Here is a 20,334-nt window from a genome sequence, read left to right as displayed (position 1 = left end):
GCCGGGACCTCAGGGGTGTCAGAGGCTCTTTGGGTCTAGAGAGCGGAATCCTGGGCTGTGGTGCCCCAGGAGTCTACTGTGACCTGTGCTTGGTTTCGTGCGGGCCTTAAATTGTTTCTAAATTTTTATTCTAACCCTTTTCTTGCTGCCTTGCAAGGCTTTAATTTAAACCCAAGTAGCAGCAAGAAGGGGATAAATGGGGAATTGAGAGGAGAAGTAGGAAAAAGGTGTTTTTTTTTGTTTTTTTTGCTTTCGAATGGCAATATGTAAGTTTATACTCGACCCGGGGCCCAGCTTCTTTTCAGTTTCCTCTGCATGAGGTATGATGAAAGCTACGAAGGCCTGCCCTCTCCGGGGAAGTGGCAGCTGGAGCAGCCACAGTGTCCCAGGACGTGGCAGGCCCAGCCAACGCACACACACAGGCAGAACGGGGGGCTGTTGCTGCTGGGTTAGCTACCAGGTGGGATCGGCCCTGGCCATCGGCTCAGCTGCATGGATAGCTGCTGACACATCCTGACACAGCGCTGGCCAAGGTGGGAGGTGAGCTTGAGTCACGACGGTCACGACGCCTCCTGGCTGCACAGAGGCAGGTCGCCTTCCTTTGGCCTCGTTGAACAAATACAGGGCTGACTGCTCTGGGGAGTGGGAGGGTGAAGTAGACCCAACAGCTCTCACTCTGACCTCCATGGCCTGTCTCATGTCGCTCGCATGACCCATTCTCCTGCTGTATCCCTGGACCCAGGAGCAAGGAGTGACAGGTATCCAAGGTGGTCCAGCTTGGGGTTGAGGCGCAATGGTCCAGAGGCTGGCCCAGGACACAGGCTCACAGAACCCCGTCTAGAGAACCAAGGGGGACTTGCTGGGACCTCCTGCCCTAAGCGAGAGTCCCTTGAGTGTCTCACTGACCATCCACATGGCACTGTTTAAAAACAGCTTTATTGGAATGTAATTTGCACATCACAGAGTTCACCTATTAAAAGTATACAACTCAATGGTTTTAGCATATGCATAGGGTTGTGCATCTATCGTCACAGCTCAGTTTTAGGCTGTTTTGATCACCCCAGAAAGAAACCCCATGCCCATTCACAGTCATTCTCCATTTTCTCCTCCACCAGTCCTAGGCAACCACGAGTCTACTTTCTATCTCTATGAATTTGCCTGTTCTGGACATTTCATAAATATGGAATTGTTCAGGACGTGGTCTTTTGTCCCTGGCCTCTTTCACTGAACACGATGTTTCTGAGATTCACCCACATCATTGCGAGTATAAGCAATTTCCTTCCTTTTTGTTGCCAAAGACAGTGCCACTGTATTTCGTATCACCCAGTCAGCAGTTGATGGACATTTGGGTTTTCCCACTTTTTGGCTAGTAGGAGTAAAGCTGATATAAATACTTGTGTACAAGCCTTTATGTGGACATATGTTTTTATTTCTCTTGGGCAAATATCTAGAGTGGAATTCCTGAGTCATATAACTCTATATTTAACATTTTGAGTAACTGCCGTGCCATTTTCCAAGCGATTGTGCTATTTTACATTCCCATCAGCATTCTATGAGGGTTCTCGCCAACACTTGTTACTATCTGTTTATCTTTAAAATTACAGTCATTTTAGTGCAGTGGTATCTGAGTGTGGTTTTGATTTGCATTTCCTGGATTACTAGCTGTTGGGCATCTCTTCATGTGCTTATTGGCCATTCCATGTTATCTTTGGAGAAATGTCTATTCAAATCCTCTGCTCATTTTAAAATTGGGTTATTTATCCTATTATGAGTTATCAGAGTTCTTTATTCCGAATACAAGCTCTTTATCAGATACATGATTTGCAAATATTTTCTCCCAGTCTTTGGGTTGTCTTTTCACCTTATTGACAGTGTTATTTATTTATTTAGTTAGTTAGTTAGTTAGTTAGTTTTTTTTTTTTTTTTTTTTTTTTGAGACAGAGTCTCGCTCTGTCGCCCAGGCTGGAGTGCAGTGGCCGGATCTCAGCTCACTGCAAGTTCCGCCTCCCGGGTTTACGCCATTCTCCTGCCTCAGCCTCCTGAGTAGCTGGGACTACAGGCGCCCGCCACCTCGCCCGGCTAGTTTTTTGTATTTTTAGTAGAGACGGGGTTTCACCGGGTTAGCCAGGATGGTCCTGATCTCCTGACCTCGTGATCCGCCCACCTCGGCCTCCCAAAGTGCTGGGATTACAGGCTTGAGCCACCGCGCCTGGCCAGTTAGTTAGTTTTGAGACAGAGTCTCACTCTGTTACCCAGGCAGGAGTGCAGTGGCATAACATTGGCTCACTGCAACCTCCGCCTCCCAGATTCAAGTGATTCTCCTGCCTCAGCCTCCCAAGTAGCTGGGACTACAGGCGCACACCACCACACCTGGTTAATTTTGCATTTTCAGTAGAGATGGGGCTTTACCATGTTGGCCAGGCTGGTCTTGAATTCCTGACCTTAAGTGATCTGCCTGCTTCGGCCTCCCAAAGTATTTGGATTACAGGCGTGAGCCACCGAGCCTGGCCATCAGTGTTATTTTAACTACAAAAGTTTTGAACCTTGTTGAAGTCCAGTATATTACTTTTTTTCTTTAATGGCTTGTAGTTTTGTTGTCATAGCTAAGAAACCATTGCTTAACCCAAAATCAGAAGGATTTACCCCTGTGTTTTCTAAGAGTTTAGGTTCTTACATTTAGATATGTGATCCAGTATGAGTTAATTTTTGAGAGGGTTCCAACTTCATTTTTTTTTTTTTGACATCTAGTTGTCCTAGTGCATTTGTTGAAAAGACTGGTTTTTTCCCATTAAATTGTTTTTGTGCCATTGTCAAAAATCCATTGATCATCAGTAGAGGGGGTTATTTCTGGACTCTCAGTTCTGTCCCACTTATCTACATGCCCGTCCTCATGCTAGTAGCACATTGCCTTGATTACTGCAGCTTTGTAGTAAGTCTGGAAATTGAGAAGTATGTCTTCCAACTTTTCTCTTTTTCAAAATTGTTTTGGCTAGTCTATATTTCTTGAATTGCCATATGAATTTTAGAATGAGTTTGTCAGTTTTTGCAAACAGAACAAAACAACACAGCTGGAGAGGTCAGAAATGGTCAGATTCTGGTGAGATTTAGAAAATAACTTTGGCAGGATTTGGGGCCAAGGATGACCCTCAAGATTCTGGCTTAGGAGCTGGTGACTGAAGAGGGGAAGAGGAAAACCCCAAGTCCCGTGAGAAGCAGATATTGTGGGCAGAGAGGAAGCAAAAAGGAGAGGGCGTCTGACATGGGGTGGCTGGGTGGCCGGGAGGCGCCGGTACAGGTGACCGACACGTTGGGGGTGAGTGTTTGCCACAGAAGGAGGGACAGACACGCACTGCGGTGATGCGTATGGGCCCTCACATGCCCTGTGAACATGAAGCCGCCTGTTGTTTCAGTAGAGATGTGGGTGGAGGCCAACTGTGCTGGGGAGTGAGGAAGAGTCAGCAAGGTGTGTAGTTATGAAGCAGGGGGAGATGGAGAGGGGGCCGGGCCGGGACGTGTGGTCAAGAGAGACTGTTTTTAAACATGGATGCCTCAAGCCTGTTGAAGAGTTGGAAAGAGTGTTTCAGTATTCCAGAAGAATGGAGGGAAGAGTTGATCTTCCTGGGAACTTTAATTGACAGTGGGAAGGAGGTGGATAAAGTCCAGAGGGACAAGCCGGCTCAGCAGAGAGGCCAGACCCCACCTCGTTTGCTGGAGCTGGAGGAGGGCTGAGGGGTGCATGGGAGAATGGAGGTGTGGGCTCCTCTCAAGCGACTACCCTTCGCCTCCTTGCATACTGAGGGGCGGGCAGTAACAGCTCCTGGCCCCAAAGGCAGCCCGAGTCACTGGAGATGCAAAACCGAGTGAAGACCAAAACATTTGGCTTTCCACACTTTCCACCTGGCCTCTCACTCAGGCTTCCTGTTGTTTTGTTCTTGTTTTCAGAGTGCGGAGGTTTATGCACAGTGGAAGGGGGTCGGGTTGCCAGGGCTGGAGGGGATCAGAGCTAACCGCCACAGGGATTCCCACCCAGAGGCCCAGGGGATACACCATGGGGGCAGTGGGTTCAGGCCAGATTCCAGGCCACCCAGCCAGCATGAAAGCAACCATGGTCACCCGCGTGGGGTCCCCCGTGGGGTTGTGCGTGCCAGGAGGAAGTGTGTGCTGGCAGTGGGTCAGCGGGCAGCTGGGGTGTTAGCTCTGGGACAAGGGGCTCTCCTTGCCATGACGACAGGAGGAAACCTTGGGGTAGGCCAGCAGCACTGCCTGGGAAGAACTCAACAGAGTACTGGCTTTCAGTGGAAATGTCCGTTTGGGGCCTGGGTCAGGCTGGTCTCCAGTTTGCAGTGATGCTGAGTTGGAAAAAGAGGGCTTCGTTAGGAGAGGGACAGACAGGGGCTGCAGCTCAGCTCTGCACATCTCCCTGGCGTGTGTTGGAGTCTCCGGCCAATGAGGGGCGGTTCCCTCTCCTCTGGACCCATGTGCGTCGGTCTCAGCTGAGCAGGCCCTGTTTGTTTACTGGGTTTTTCTGCCCACCGGAGCTCCACACAAGTGAGTCTGGGGCCACTGTGGGGACAGATATGGGGTGACCTTGAGCAGGCAGGACTCCAGGTGCAAAGATGTCGGGTCCCCAGAGAGGGGTCCCAGCCAGTGCTGCCCTCTGGGTGCCGTGCTTAGGATGTTGCAGTCTCTGAAGTTCCGTTTCCCATTTGCATCGATGAGCAGGGATTCAGATTAACTCACGAGAAACTTAATAACCCAAGAAAACAGGCTCGTCTGGATGAAAACCTCCACTTCACTTCAGATTCCCGACAAGAAAGTCCACAGTGATGGCAGCAGTGCTGACGTCCTCTGGGTTCACTTCCAGGCTCGTCCATGTGTGTCTCTCCATCTCCAAATAATTCTTTCCCTCTCACTTTATGGGTGAAGAACTTAAGTCTCAGAGAGGGTAGGGACCTGCTGGTCAGGCCTGAGTTGGCGGCAGTGCCCTGTGTGAGCTCTGGGGACCCTTGTTCCTGTTCCCACCACAGAGTGTCCATGGAGCAGCGTGACTCCTAGAAGGAAGGGGCATCTCTATGGAACCCTCCACATTTCTGTGGCGAGTTTTCCTCAGCACGTGGCCCTGGATGTTGTTTTGGTGCATGGGGGCTTAATGTGCTGCCAGGGATGCCGATTGTGTAAGAGCCTGCAGACAGGAGAGCTTTGTCTGGGGTGGAGCCTACTGAGCCCATGGGGCAGGGCTTGGCCACACACAGGCCCCACTGGGGGACAAGAGGGCCACAGGAGAAGAACTGGCATACCTTACTGGGCTTCTAGTAGTGATTGTCGTTTGCTGCCAAGACATTTCCTGGAAAAGGGAGGCTAAATCATGTCAAGGTTGAGCCGGGTCCTCGAGTCCTCATAAAGGAGGTTCTAAGCTTGGGGGTATGTACTTTGATTACTTGTGTGCTCTGTATCCCAGGGGTTTCACCAGGTGCCATTCTGCTCTTTTGCCCAGAGAAGCTCGGCGGCTTTGCTGCCTCAGGGAGGCAGGAGTGGCTCTTTGGAGCAGCAGTTGAGCCCCGGGATCCTAGTGCTTTGCCTAAGTAGATGTGGGGCCTCAGGGGTCAGGACTTCAGAGCCCAGGGCTGACTGACCTAGGGACAGGAGTGTAAGCGTGTGGGCAATGAAGAATTCCAGGGCTTTATTTCCAGACTCCCATGGGTGTGTGTGGGTGGTGAAGCCCCAGTGAGCTGGTTATCTCCAATCAAACAAAACTGGAGGTCCCTTTGCAGAGACTCTTGCAGTTCATGTCCATGCGGCTTCTCTGAGAAGCAGGAGAGACTCAGAGCGGAACTCAGGGGAGTCGTACTGGGGAGAGGCAGCACCTCCTCTGGAACACACAGACCTTGTGTCCTTCCCTCCAGCTGTCAGCCAGACGGCCCCGGTTGTCTTGCATATTTACATACGTAACGGTAACAAGAAATTCTGCTTGAGCCTTGCCAATCAGCCCAGTGAGCAGGTTTCTGCAGCATCTTGTCTCCTGGGACAGATACTTGGAAAGTGAGCCCTGTGCACTTCGGGGCCTTTTCTCTCAGCTTCTGTTGTCACCATAAAAAAAGAGACACAGAGAACCCCATGCCCCATCTTCAAAGTGTGAAGCACTCTCCCCGCTGGCATGATTCTTGTTGGTTCACTGACGGAATCTTCCAACGTGTTTTTCCTCCCGATACCCCACATCCCTGTCACAGAGTTGAGAACTGGATTACCTGGTGGGCAGGCTGGGTCCCAGTTAGAGGCACCTCACACTGGCTCAGTGCAGATGACCAGTGGCAGATGGAACCCAGGGGGCCTAGAGGTCCTGGGCTATGGGGAAACTCCCGCAGCTCCCTCCTCACTAGTCCAGGCACCGGAGCATGCGGTGGGAGCCCTGTCATCTCAGCGACTGACTTACAGCTCAGTGAGGGGAGGCACAGAGTGGGTGCACAGAGAAGGTGCCGAATCTGAGTGGTTTTCCTTGACGGCCAAATCGGCTTTCCTCTGTGTTTCTGCTCCGGAAGGTAATCCGAAGCCCTTTACTGGGATGGAAGCATTTCCAGATAAGAAGAGGATGCTGAGGCCACAGCCACAGGGCTGCCTGGGGCCAGGAGTGGCCAGAATCCTAGAGAAAAATTGTTTGGGGATGCACCTCAAAAACACGAGGAAAAGAAAGAAAATGGGTGGGAATAGTGTGCCTTCGGCAGAATCCAAACTCACTTCCAAGGCGAAGCCAGAGCAGAATGCAAGAATATTCATTTCCTGTTTTTATTGTTGGTTACTTAATGACCTTCCTTTGAAATGCTGCAGTTATGTAGAAAGCAGGTTGTCATGGAAACGGGGAGTGACGTGCAGGGAATAGGTACACAATGCATGTCTTTGTCATGTCCAGCTGATGCATTCAGCCTCTGCTTAGACGTGGGAATTTATTGAGGAATTAAATATTAACTGGAGGCATTGCCCTGGAGAGAGGCAGAAACACAGGGTGAGAAAAGATGCTGGAAACCAGGGCAAAGAGCATGCTGAGGCCCCTGGGATCCTGCAGGAGGCAAAGCTGATTGGAGACCATGGGTGGATCTCACTTTCTTCAATCAATGGGCTCCAGAGAAGTCGTGCAAAACAATCTTCTTTTTCAAATGCACATGTACTGTGCATTCTTTTGAGGGGAAGAAGGATCTGGTTGTAAGGCGAATAATCACTCATTAGTCAGCTCATTTTCAAGGTTGGTGAAATGCCAACTTTTCTCAAGGTGGGTTTCAGCTGCCTTGTCCCAGCAATCTTTGGTGGGCGTGGTCGTCAGTGGGAACCAACACCCACCCAAGGCATGTTCCATGAAACGGCACCGGAGCTGGGACAACGGTGCAGAGGACTGTAGGTGCTGGAAGACTCCGAGGAGGCTCCCGAGTCAGAGAGAAGTTGTCTCTTGTCCCTGAAACGGCCACGGAGCCATGACCTTGTCTGTTTTTCTGGTGGATTCCAGGAAATGGGGGTTGAAGATATGATGTTTAAAAAAGTGCCCCAAGTTTCTCACTTTCTCCCCTTGAGCCAGCATGGCTGGCACCCACCAAGCTTTCCTTTTCTGACCTTGTGCCTTTTCAAACCCTCAGAAAATGAGTTCCGGGGTGAGCTGCTGAATCAGAGGTGGACACACGGAGGCAAGGCCAGCAGCTGCAGGACCTCAAGACACCTTCTTGGCAGACACTGCAAGGTGAGGCGTGAGAGGGCAGCCCCTGTCCTGGGGCCCCACCCCGTGGCTGCCTGCAGAAAGCCTCTTGTTGGCTGCAGGCGTGAAGCGTGGAGACGACTTTGGGTCTGATCCTCACCAGAGTCCAGGTTAGGCGAAGGGAAAATGGGGACTAGGATCAGCAATGCTCTGGTCACTTTAGAATTAAGGGAAGAAAAACGACGACTCTGAGTAGATCAAAACTAAAATGTGACCCCAGGCCGGGCGCAGTGGCTCACACCTGTAATCCCAGCATTTTGGGAGGCTGAGGCAGGTGAATCACTTGAGGTCAGGAGTTCCAGACCAGCCTGGCCAACATGGTGAAACCCCGTCTTTACTAAAAATACAAAAATTAGCCGGGCTGTAGTTCCAGCTACTCGGGAGGCTGAGGCAGGAGAATCGCTTGAACCTGGGAGGCAGAGGTTGCAGTGACCCAAGATTGTGCCACTGCACTCCAGCCTGGGTGACAGCAAGACTCCATCTCAAAATACAAGCAAGCAAGCAAGCAAACAAAAACCACCAAAATGAAAACGTGACCCCAGAGTCTCACTTCCCTGCTTTGAGGTATGATCACATCTGGGCTCTCTGTTGTGCCTGAGCAACTGTTCCCTGTTCATCCTGCTTTTACCTGGGCAGGCTGAGAATCCCTACAGGATCTGACAGCAGAGATTGCTGGCAGGAACTTATGAAGTCTGTTGGCCTTGTTTTATTTCAATCTTCCTAAGGGGAGGCAGATGGTGCATGCCCTTCTTGTACCTTCCCAGGATATAAGATCTCCCCTCGGGGACACTCCCAAACTGTGATATCACATGTGCTTACAGCCACTGTTCTCCACCACCAACCCTCTAATTCTAGAACTTCGCACCAATACTCTCTGGGTGAAGCCAGGTCCCAGGGTCAGGTGACCCTCACAGCTGAAAGTAGAGGCTGACAACAGGCTTAGGGTGAAGCCTTCCCAGATACCAGTTTCTGACCTCTCTTTTTTTCACATGTAGATGCTTTCCAGCAAGGATCCAGCTGTGACTCAGGGCACGGCTCAAGGATGGTGATGGCGCAGGGTGTAGGCAAGGAGGGCTATGCAGTTGCGGTGGGAACTTCATTTGGGAGTGCTTGTATTTTACTTTCAAAGCCCAACCTTTTTCTTTTGAATCTGGTGACGAGAATGTACATTTTAATGGGTCTGTTATAGATGCCTCGTTAAGCGCCTCTGCTCGTATTTTGGCTCCCACAGGATTATCAGTGCTCTGCTGATCCACGCTGGAGCCTGAGGCACAAGGAGGAGTCAGTAATATTGATCCTGTCTTGATTTAAAGTTTTGGTATCTTGTTTATCATGGTTTTTTACATCATGTTGATGTTTCTAAATATTGAATTAAAATATTATTTATCTTGGTCATTCAGTTTTTGGCCTAATTCCCCTTGCCCCACCCCAAACCCTGAGGATTCACATAGAGCTGTACTGGCCTGAGATCATGTGAGCATGAGAGTTACTTGATTTGAGGCCAGGGGCTCTACATGCAGTGTTATCTGCAAATGTCTGGTGCCATGCCAGGGGTGGGTAAGAAGATTTTTGTCTCCCCCTGGCCCAGGCATGACAAACTCAGAGAGTTTGGCACCTACATGGACAACCCACGGCTGCTCAAAGTGCTGCTTCTGTGAACAAAGCCAGGGGCCTGTGCCCAGATTCTTGTGGCATCACCAGCTCTTTCATCTCTCTGTTTGAGGGTCATTTCCTTATTTCCCTTCATTTCTTGCAGATAGGGCCTGAGTTACTGCTCTGAATAGAGAAGCTAAGATGTAAAGTGTGCCAGAGAAGGTGAGAGGATGAGAAAGGGTTGACTGCCTAGATAGAGGACAGTGAGGCAGGTGCAGGTGGAATCTCCTAAGGAGGCTGAAGAGGGTGGCAGTACAGGGGATGAGCCGTGGTCACGGTGCAAGAATGTCACACAGCCACAGCAGCATCAGGGTCAGCCTTCCAGAGGCTGGCTTAGGACAGGAGACGGGTGAGGTGAGGAGCCAGCATGGGAGGGCAGTGAACACACAAACCCTGTGCAGGGGACTGTGACAGCCTGCGGCATGTCTCTGAGTTCAGCACCAGGCATGTGGACAGCTCAGGACCGGTTGGAAGGGGCTGCCAGAAAAGTCAGGTGGTGGTGCGTCAGTGGGGTGTGCAGGCACTGATGGTAGCTCCTCAACCCCCTTCTTGCAAATTATTCAGTGGATGACTGTAGAGATATGGAATCAAGGAAAAGATCAGTTGCATAGCCATTCAGCCAACCCTTCTTCCTGCCACCCAGGGCAGGGGGTGCCTCTGGCAAGGACTACTGGATAGAGGCTCCTGCAAGGGAAGGAACTGCCACTGGGTATGGCCCTTCTAGCTTGCCTCACTTGATGTTGTTGGATTGTACCCTGGGTGGGTATAAATTCCATTTATGCCGGAGTTTTTAACAGACGGATGCAGATATGGCTGCTTCATCAGGGTATCCATTATGTAGCTCTAATTTTTGATTTGGGAGTGAAGTGAGCCAGTATCCCATGCTTAGAGCTGTCAAGAGAACCCCTTCTCAGACATGTGTTAAATAATGCCCCATGGAGGTGTCCTTTCTGTATTCCAAGGAGGAGGCTGGTCTATTCTGCTGAATTTGTCAGGAGAATTTCAGAATTTCAGACATGCAACAGGAATCACCCAATGTGGGGATAGAACTATCTCTGCAAGGAACCGGGGGTACTGTGATGGCTGCCAGTGGGGTGCAGGGGTGAGGGCATATAGTTTAGCCTCAGAGATCTAGAGAGTGGAAAGCAGGATGTGTGCCCAGCTCACCGACTTTCTGTACCTGTTCTGTGGGCTGAGCTGGCGGGCAGGTCCATGCTCCAAAGAAAGGGAAGGGAAGGGCTGTGGATGCAGCAGGTGATCCTCCTGGGATACTCAGGAGGGGAGCAAGACAAATGCTTGAATGCTGCTCTTAGATTGTTGAGTGGGAACGTGGTCTTCCACGATGCTTTCTGCCCTAATGGCTTCACAGCAGTGACAGGGAAGTTGATGCTGCCCTCAGTACCTAAGTGAGAGAAGAAAACAGGCCAGACCATGGCTCTGTCTTTCTCCCCTCCCCTCACTGCAGAGAATTGAGACTGAATGTGTGTGAGGCACTGTTGGAGCCAGGCAGGGTGGGTGATAGCCAGTTTCTGGCCACCTCCTCGCCCCGAAGTCTTCATTGGCCCCTTCCTCCCGGGAAGGGGCTGCCTATGGTCCCCTGGGACTCAGCAGATGGGTCTCCGGGAGGAAAACCATTATGCAAGAGGCCCAACCGTCCCACCGAGACACTATAACCTTTGCAATTTTATGGATTTTTAAAGAATAGTTGTCAATCCATCCTAATTCTCCAGATTTTCTGGCTGTCAGAACACATTTTAAAGAAAATGGGCCGGGCGCGGTGGCTCAAGCCTGTAATCCCAGCACTTTGGGAGGCCGAGGCGGGTGGATCACAAGGTCAGGAGATCGAGACTATCCTGGCTAACATGGTGAAACCCCGTCTCTACTAAAAATACAAAAAACTAGCCGGGCGCGGTAGCGGGCGCCTGTAGTCCCAGCTACTTGGGAGGCTGAGGCGGGAGAATGGCGTGAACCCGGGGGGCGGAGCTTGCAGTGAGCCGAGATCGCGCCACTGCACTCCAGCCTGGGAGACACAGTGAGACTCCGTCTCAAAAAAAAAAAAAAAAAAAAAAAAAAAAAAAAAAAAAAGAAAATGAAACACTGTCGTGTCTCCTGCTCTGGTCCAGGGCTGGGTGAATGGCCCCTGTGGTGTCAGAACGCCCGGAACCCCCCAGCTCAGGGTTCCCACATATGGCCTGTGTGCAGCCCTCTGACCATGGCTCTCCACACACCCCAGCCCCAGGAGTTCAGAGATGTTTCTGACTGTCCCCATTTATTCATTCATCCACCTGTCCATCCACCCATCCTTAAATGACATGCACTAAGCAGCTCTCTGGAGGAGAGACGATGAGCTTACAATCATGAATGAATGAGCTCATTTCAGATTGAGATGAGGACTGTGAGGGAAACAAACAGGCACAGGGTGGAGACTGAGAGGAGGTGGGAAGAGGCAGGGTGTTGGCCACCCAAGAAAGCTCCCGGCTCTACCTCTGGAGTGCCTCTCACCCCAAATGTCCGCAGGTCACTGATCCATCCACCCTCCCCATCCCTACCTGGCTCTCAAGCCTTAGCAGAGCTCCCTGTTTCTTGAGCTCTCCCCGAGCACTCCCTGCCACCCTGGAGTGATGTACAAACCTTGGGATGCCAGGCTGGTGCCCCTCAGGGCCAGGACACCCTCCTGCTGGGGCCAGGCTTCAGCCAGGATTCTGTCCTTTGACCGGCCCTGGGCCATTGGTGCAGAAGGGATGTTGTGGGGGTTGAGGGAGGGAGCTGTTCAGCTCTCAGGGCCCGGCCTGGGGAGAAGCATGGAAAAGGAATGAAAGAGGCAGAGAGAGACAGAGAGAGAGTGAATGAGTGAGCGAGGAGAAATGGGTGTCCCTGAGCTGGGGCCCGGAATGGAGCGGGAGACACAGCCTCTGGGGGTAAATGTGGAAGTTGGCACAAAGCCTGTTGGGCTTCATGGAAAATATCCAACCCTGACATCTTTGGAAGCTGAGTCTACCACTTCCCCTTAGAGGTCAGACATGAGTGGTTTGTTACTGGCTCTGTTTCTGGCTTCTTTTCATTTTTTATTTTTTTTGAGACGGAGTCTTGCTCTGTCACCCAGGCTGGAGTGCAGTGGTGCAATCTCGGCTTACCTCAACCTTTGCCTCACGGGTTCAGGCAATTCTCCTGCCTCAGCCTCCCAGGTAGCTGGGACTACAGGTGGCTGCCACCATACCTGGCTAATTTTTGTATTTTTAGTACAGTCAGGTTTCACCGTGCCTGCCTCGGCCTCCCGACGTGCTGGGATTACAGGCGTGAGCCACCACGCCCAGCCCTGTTTCTGGGCTCTGAGTGTATTTGTCACAGCTGCAGCCTAAGAGTCCAGATTCCTCTGCAGGTTTCAAGACTGCTAACTGCATTTGCTTGTTTTGGTTCCTGAGTTTGTAAACACCCAACTCAGGGCACTCTGTTTTAGCAAGGCCAGCATGCAGATGAGTCCGGAAAAGGGGCTGGTCTTCGTCACACGTCACGGTGAGAACTATGTGTGTGTGTGTGTGTATATATATACTTTTTTTTTCTTTTTTTGAGACGGAGCCTCACTCTGTCACCCAGGCTGGAGTGCAGTGGTGCAATCTTGGCTCACCGCAACCTCCGCCTCCCAGGTTCAAGTGATCCTTCTGCCTCAGCCTCCTGAGTAGGTGAGACTACAGGCATGCGCCACCACACCCAACTAATTTTTGTATTTTTAGTAGACACAGGGTTTCACCCTGTTGTCCAGGCTGGTCATGAACTCCTGACCTCAAGTGATCCGCCTGCCTCGGCCTCCCAAAGTGCTGGGATTACAGGCGTGAGCCACCGCGCCTGGCCAGAACTATGTCTATTTTCAAAAGAGCTTACATGATTAATCCTGACTTAACTAAAAAGAAATATAAAACAGAACAAAGCAAAAACACACTTTTGAGGAGACGGCTTTTATATGGCACTAAGAAAGCAAGTTAAATGGATGGACGAGGAGACAGTTCTCTCGGGTTAATTTGGCAGTATACAACGTATTTGCATTTATGAATTATTCTCCTCCCCATAGTTTTCATGGTTTTCCTACTGAAGGCAGAACTATTGAAATATTAATTACAGCCTAAGACATGCTCGCAGTGGCAGAATGAAGTTGGCTTTGGAGAAACAGAGCAGACGTTCTTGAGGGAGATTGCCGGCCCAGCAGTGAGAGTGGGTAATGGGGTCATTCTGTCTCAACAAAGGGACCTTTTCACCCTCAAGAGGAGAGGGCACTGGGTTATTTGTGGGTTGCACAAAAAAAGGGACCTGGTTGGTTTGTGTTTGGAACAAGTGAAGTGTGTTTTAAAAATCAATGAAAAATTGAGAAGTGTTTAATTTTCTTTGCATCATTGAGCTGCCCTTTGGGGCCCAGCTGTCATTGTGTGGTGGGGGCAGAAGGTCTGGGGGGCTGCCGCCCAGTGATCGCCAAGGTGAGCGTGGGTGGTGCTGGGCACAGGGCCACCCCCAGCACCCACTCTCCATCTACCACATCAGGGTGCTGATCTTGCTGCAGGAGGAGAGCAGAGAATCCACCTCTGAAGTGCTTTGAGTTCTTTCGAAAAGAAAAATAATGTAAATCAGGCAGTGCTGGTTTTGTCATGGCCTAGCCCAGATGCTTTCGTGTCAGCCGGCACTGCTGATTTCAAACAGCTCAGAAATCAGTGTCCCAAGTCACCCAGCTCTTACGGATTCATTCTCATATTAAAGAGCCTGTTTTTTTTTCTTTGGTAGGTCAGTTTTTTCCCTTTAAAAATCAAAGCTACATGCACCTAAGAGAACTTCTCGCTTATTGACCAGTCGATGCAGATAAATTGCAAATGGTAAGGTGCTTGGCAGAAGGAGAGGCATAGCTGTCAGCTTCATCAATGGGAGCTCACAGTTTTCAAGCAGCACCCATTACACATCCCTGCAGTCTCTCTATTCTCTGCTTTTTGAATAATTTATCTGCAGGAAATCCAAATTGCCAAGGCACGCTAGCAGAATGCTTGCCAATATCCTTGGGAAAACTGGCAAACAAACAAACAAACAAAAAGCTGTGGATTGCATTTCAGCTGAGTGCAGGCACCGCGCAATCAGACACGTCAGCTCCATTGTGCGACCTGCATCGGAGGCATTGCGCACGGGCTCCGCGCAGACGACATTTGAAGGCTCATAAATGTAATGAAGTCCCTGTGACACCTGCTCCTCTCTTCACTTTCAACGTGAGCCATTGGTCCATGGGGAGCCTCTGCTTTAAAAATAGAAATTGCAGTAATTGTCTTCTGTTCTATTGGAAGGCGGAAATAAACGCATAGCCCCCAGCACTGTGCTCCACAGCCCGGAGTCCACAGGTTGCATAAATTACCCAGGTTTTGATTTTTCTTCCTTAACAAATCACATACGTCATTGTATGTTAGTGCTGCTGCATGGGGGAGGTTCAATTTGCAAATTTCGTCTTACTAATTGGGGGAATTCCTTTTTCTTCCTTCCCAGGTGGTTCTGTAGACATTGGTCTCTTGCTGGTTTTCAGGAACTAAAGCCCCATTTAAGACGTGGGGGCTTCTGAGCCCCCCTCCTGCTGCCTCCCTTCCTTTCTTTTTTCTTTTCTTTTTTTTTTTTTTGAGACGGAGTCTCGCTGTGTCGCCCAGGCTGGAGTGCAGTGGCCGGATCTCAGCTCATTGCAAGCTCCGCCTCCCGGGTTTTTAAGCCATTCTCCTGCCTCAGCCTCCCGAGTAGCTGGGACTACAGGCGCCCACCACCTCGCCCCGCTAGTTTTTTGTATTTTTTAGTAGAGACGGGGTTTCACCGTGTTCGCCAGGATGGTCTCGAACTCCTGACCTCGTGATCCGCCCGCCTCGGCCTCCCAAAGTGCTGGGATTACAGGCTTGAGCCACCGCGCCCGGCCTCTCCCTTCCTTTCTTCTCCTATTTCTTTCCACTCCCCTGCTTTCCCTTTGACTGCCTCACGCATAGAGCCCTGGCAGCTCTGGTATCTGTGACCTGGGACAGGAGGTGTGGATTTGCTGCCTCCCCTTCCTGACCGCAGGTGGTGGTGGTGGAGCCCAGCACTCTCCTCTTGGGCCTCCTGGGATGGAGCATCCCCTGTCCAGCTAGAGGTGCCCTCCCTGGCCTGGCGCGGCTCCCTGGGAAGGGACGTTTTGCATAGCATGGAGTGGGTGGGACTTACCTGCCTGCCCAGATTTGTCATGGGTGACACAGGACGAGGATTCTGTGTGTGACCCTCGCCCCCCTCGCTCCCCCAGCATGTCCTTTCTGTGATTGTCACCCTCCTGGGGGCTCCCCCATGACTCCCTCGCAGGACAATGCTGTGGGCAGCGTCCCCATGGAGGCTGGTCAGATTCAGGGATCACAGGTGGGGAGGGACACCGATGGGCTCAGGCAAGGCAGCCAGGCCCTTGAGGCCCAGAGAACATATGGGCTGGGGCCGCTCCAGGTTGCCTGTTTCTCACGGAATGACCCTGGTGCGTGAGGGCATTAAAGCCTCTGCTGTAGTGGGAAGAAAAGGCCCATGGGAAGCTGTGCTCTAGGGACACGTTGGGGTCAGAAGCCATTGGATGACCCGGCACTGCCGCTGGTGGCCGTGTCTGTGGTGAGCGATCTGCCCTGATGCCTTGGCACCTGCCTGGCCAGGTGAGCAGTGGGTGCTGCTCTGTGTCGGGCCAGGAGACCCTCATGGATAAAACACGGACACTCATCAGGCTTCAGTGGAGCAGGGCCCACGTCTCAGCACTTGGTGGCAGGTGCAAATCCGGGGGCAGTGGGAGGGCACGGTGCACTGTACCCTCCTTGCCAAGGGCGGCGACATACTGATGGGACACTTCCAAGTCTCGTAGAAGGTCCTTTCTCCACACCCTCCCACCTGCTGCTCCTGGCCCCAGGCCTTTCCTGTCTTGTGAGCCCATCCTTGTTGTTCTGTGCCCAAAATCACCTTTGCTGTCAAAGCTTGAGCCAGAAAATGGACAGACCATTCCTGATGGTTCTATACTCCAGAGGCACTGGCTGGGTTTTCTTGTTAACCTCATGGCTTTTTGCTTGCAGATGAGCTTAGAAAATGAAGACAAGCGAGCTCGCACCCGATCCAAGGCCCTGCGAGGTGAGTGCTGCCCTTACCTCCTCCAGGGCCGTAAATGCCACTTTCCTCCGCGGTCTTCCTCGGGAGCACAAACCCGTAACCACACGTGTGCAGAGACGCCTGGGGACCTCAGGCCTCTTCAGCCTCGTTCATCCTCAGGGCTGCTGCGCTTTGAAGCTGGCATCTCAGAGGGCTGCTGAGGGGCCTTTGGCCCGGATGAACCTGCCTTGAGGGCAGAAATGTAGAGGCAGACTCAGCTCCATGGCGTGGGAGTAGCAAGGCTCAGTTATGAGACCATTGTTTGGAAATGAGAGGCCACCAGCCTTCCACCAGCAGCCCCTTCCTTCCCAGGAGATCAGTCTTGGTGCTGATGGGGAATAGGAGGTTGTTGGGTTGAACTGGAAGTGCAGTGGGAGGAGAGGGGGCCAAGGCCTTGCTCACTCTGCTAGGATCTGAGCCCCAGCCCCTGGCCAGACTTACCTCCCTGATCTGTGCGGGAGCTTCCTCTTGTGCCCAAGCATCTCAGGTGTTCCTGCCTTGGTCAGAGCCCCGTGCACCTTTGTAGCCGCCACTGAAGGACCAGCCACTTGGTCCAGTTGTTCTCTTCTCTGTCCAGCTTGATCTGGTGGTTTGTGTTTCTTGCCAAAAACTGACTTCTATCTGCAATTAGAGAAAGAGACACCATCCCTGGCCCTGAGTCCCAGAGAGCCTGTGTGAGGTGGAGCGTCTGTCCCACTCTGCAAAACTGCTCAGGGGAGCTTCTGGGGCGAGCACCGGGCTGGAGGGAGCAGCTCACTCTGTTGACCTTGGAGGACTCTCTGGGAGGTCAGGAAAGGGTGAGGGCCCTGGGAAAACTGCTCAGGTCTCACTGAGATTGCCTCCACTTGTCCTTGGCAAACCTCTCGGCTGTTTAACTTAGTTTATGCTGTTAGGGCAGTGAGTCTTTAAAATCACAATTCTCACATGTTTTCCCTGTTTCTCGCTTTTTCCCAGGACCCCCCGAGACCACAGCTGCAGACCTCAGGTAAGGAAGTCTTCCTGTTAGCACCAAGCATCGTCTATGTGCCTGTGACCCTGGAGATATCCTAAATGTCCCAAACGGGGTCTTCTTGGATTGACCAAACACCCCGGTGAGCCCCTGCTTTCCCTAAGGAGACTGCCTTTCTCCTGGCCACGTGTCCAGCTGTCTTGGCCCCATCTCTGTCCGTTCTCACCTCTGTCCTGCCCCCATCATGTGGTGTCCCAGCATCATGGCGAGGACATGAATGTGCTCACACCTGGTCACCGAGAGGACCTGGACTGTCACTGGGTCCCCCAAACCAAAAACGAGCCGCTCTCTTAGCGGACTCTCACAAGAGCTTCCGTGTCAGATGGTTGGAGGCCCAGCTTGGGAATGAGATGAGAGAAGGGGATCTTCTACGTCCCGAGTCTTCCATTGGCTTGGGATGCAAACAGCAGTTCTGTGTGCTGATGACCTGGCTGGCTGAGCTCTGTGACCGTTTTCTTCCTGCTTCTTAGGGATACAGATTCCCAGGGCAGGGAGCATCTTATTGTCCAGCAAACCATTGAAGAGTGGATGCCAATCAGGAAAACGAGAGGACTGCAGAGTTCACTTTGTAAACCTTTTGCAGAGGTGGGACGGGAAGACAGTGTCCCTCCTCTGCTTGAGGCCCCATAACTTGGAGATGAACGGGGCAGGGCTACGGGAGGGAGTTGGGGTGCTGCAAGCCCCAGGCTCTGCACCAGTCACACATCACAGTCTTGATCTCTGGGAAGGTCATGGAAGCACTGCCTTGTGATGTTATTATCCTGTTTGTGAAGTGCGGAAACTGAGACTCAGGGGTTAACCCTCCTCTAAGGCGCTGAATCACATGCGCTACCTGCTGGAAGCCCCGCCCTGGGTAACAGGTGGGAGGGGTGGGGTGGAACCTCAGCCAAACCAGATCGTGTGCCAGCACTTCCGGTCAGGTATCCTCAGCAACCCACCGGGTGCTCCCCAGAACACAGTCCCCCGAAGCACAGGGGCCGGCTCCCTGGAAGGGAGACACTGTCTGCTTGGCCAGCCTGCTGAGGAAGCAGTGATTGCAATGGCCAGATGCTCAGAGGGGCCCCGAGAAAAGGGAAGAGGAGGTGCCACGTGGCAGTCGCCCGGGGACACGGTGGAGACAAAGATGGAGGATAGTCCCAGGCGAGGACACAGGAGTAGAGGAAACTCCAGGCTTTTTGGTAACAGATGGAGTGTGGAGGAAGTTGAAAAGGCAAATACAAATGGCTGGGTGCTCTCTTGTAGATTTGAAACAGCGGAAGAAAAAATGACTCTCCAATAGATTTGTTTGTTTTGAAACGTTCTGAGAGGACCTGTCCAGCCTAAGTGAGGGGTTCTGTGAGCATTTGGATGTTGACACCCTCGTCGCTAGCCTTGAGGTCTAACCTACATGCTTGGTAAGAGTAAGACCCTTGATCTTTTTAATGGAGAGACTCGGGGAAAACATGTTGACGTCTTGTGTTCCAACAGCAATTTCTTCACCAATTCTTCATTGCTGACAAGTGATGCTTAGAGTAAAATCGAACAAAGATTATGTTCCAAGGAATCCCATACACTCTGCACAGAAGGTACCATGCATTCCTGGGTTCTCAAACATCTGTTGGCCACACGCCCCACGTGGGCACGCCTGTGGCTCGTGCTGGCTGACTGTGTGCCCCAGCCATAGTGGGAGCGTTTACACCACAGAAATGGGCTGATGATGTCTCCCCCTCCCAAAGACCTGTTTACCAGCACACCCTGGGCTCTGACTGGACGAGCAGATGAGACCTCTGTTCTGGTGGGGCCCACACTGTGGGTACCAGAACAGGAAGCATGACCCACAGAGAACACGCACCGTTGTGGGCTGTGAGAGGAGCACCACGTCCTGTGTGCAGACCATGGCACTGGATGAACTCACGGACACAGAGTCACCTGTGGGGAACCCCTGCGTGCAGGACTTTCTCTGTGGATGAGGGACTTAGCACCCCATTGACTCAGAACTTCACAGCCTGCAGTGCCCCTAACCCCAGCTCGTCTCCCCACCAGCTCAGGCAGAGCTCCCGGGAAGACACTCCATTGGTTGTTTACCAGGTGAACTGAGGAGAGGTTGGACTTGGCTCAAGTTGGACCCTGAGCTGCTGTTTCCGACCTTGGAGCCCACTGGGAGTTTCCGTGTGCCCTGAATTTAACACTCTGAGTGCCTGAGCGAAGAAGCAGTTTGATGACTTTTCCTCTCACCGCAGTGGAAGAACAGATGACGTTTCAGCTTGTATTTTTGCCTGGGTCCATCTGTTGTCACATGGCCTCAGACCGGCTCTGCTGGAGGCGAAGACTAGGGAAGGTTAGGGTTGGGGTTAGCATCTTTGAGACAGCAAGTCGCCAACAACCCAGAGTTCAGGACCATCTCCACGTTCAGAGAGAGAACACATCTGTAGCTCACCCTCCCTCTTCTGGAGCCTTGCTCCTTGAGCCACTGGCCAACTCCCACCCAGATGACAGGAGGGAGTGGGGGATCTTCTACCTGCCCCAGGAGAGGGAGGGAAGGCAGGGAAGGCAGTGTCTTCAAAGGCTGTAGCTGAAGCACGGGGCTCCAGGCTGGGATTCGGCTCCTCTCCCGACTTGTCTTCTTTGAGGCCTACTTTTCAAGTTTCGGTCCCTCAGAGCTCTCATGAAGGATGCCAGCCGAGGGGTGACTGTGAGCCACACCCTCTTCCCAGCCTCACGTGCGTCCTTTCCTCGCACCAGCCCTAGTCAGAGCTGAGGAGTCAAGGCTGGGGAATTCCCTCCTCCCAGAGAAAAGAGGCTCAGGAGTCCT

General features: G+C 52.0%; 1 protein-coding gene across 1 annotated transcript in view; it reads left to right on the top strand.

Moving 5' to 3' along the window:
- Window positions 1-20,334, top strand: part of MYT1 (myelin transcription factor 1) — a 90,070-nt gene that overhangs the window by 25,225 nt on the left and 44,511 nt on the right. The window contains exons 2-4 of the mRNA XM_025398118.1: window positions 7,620-7,720; window positions 16,462-16,516; window positions 17,489-17,519. Coding sequence (XP_025253903.1) covers window positions 16,462-16,516; window positions 17,489-17,519 — 86 coding nt within the window. The 5' untranslated portion in view covers window positions 7,620-7,720. The remainder of the gene's footprint in view (window positions 1-7,619; window positions 7,721-16,461; window positions 16,517-17,488; window positions 17,520-20,334) is intronic.

This window comes from Theropithecus gelada, chromosome 10 (genome assembly GCF_003255815.1).
Source record: "Theropithecus gelada isolate Dixy chromosome 10, Tgel_1.0, whole genome shotgun sequence".
NCBI lineage: Eukaryota > Metazoa > Chordata > Mammalia > Primates > Cercopithecidae > Theropithecus > Theropithecus gelada.
This window is presented reverse-complemented; position numbering and strand designations above follow the sequence as displayed.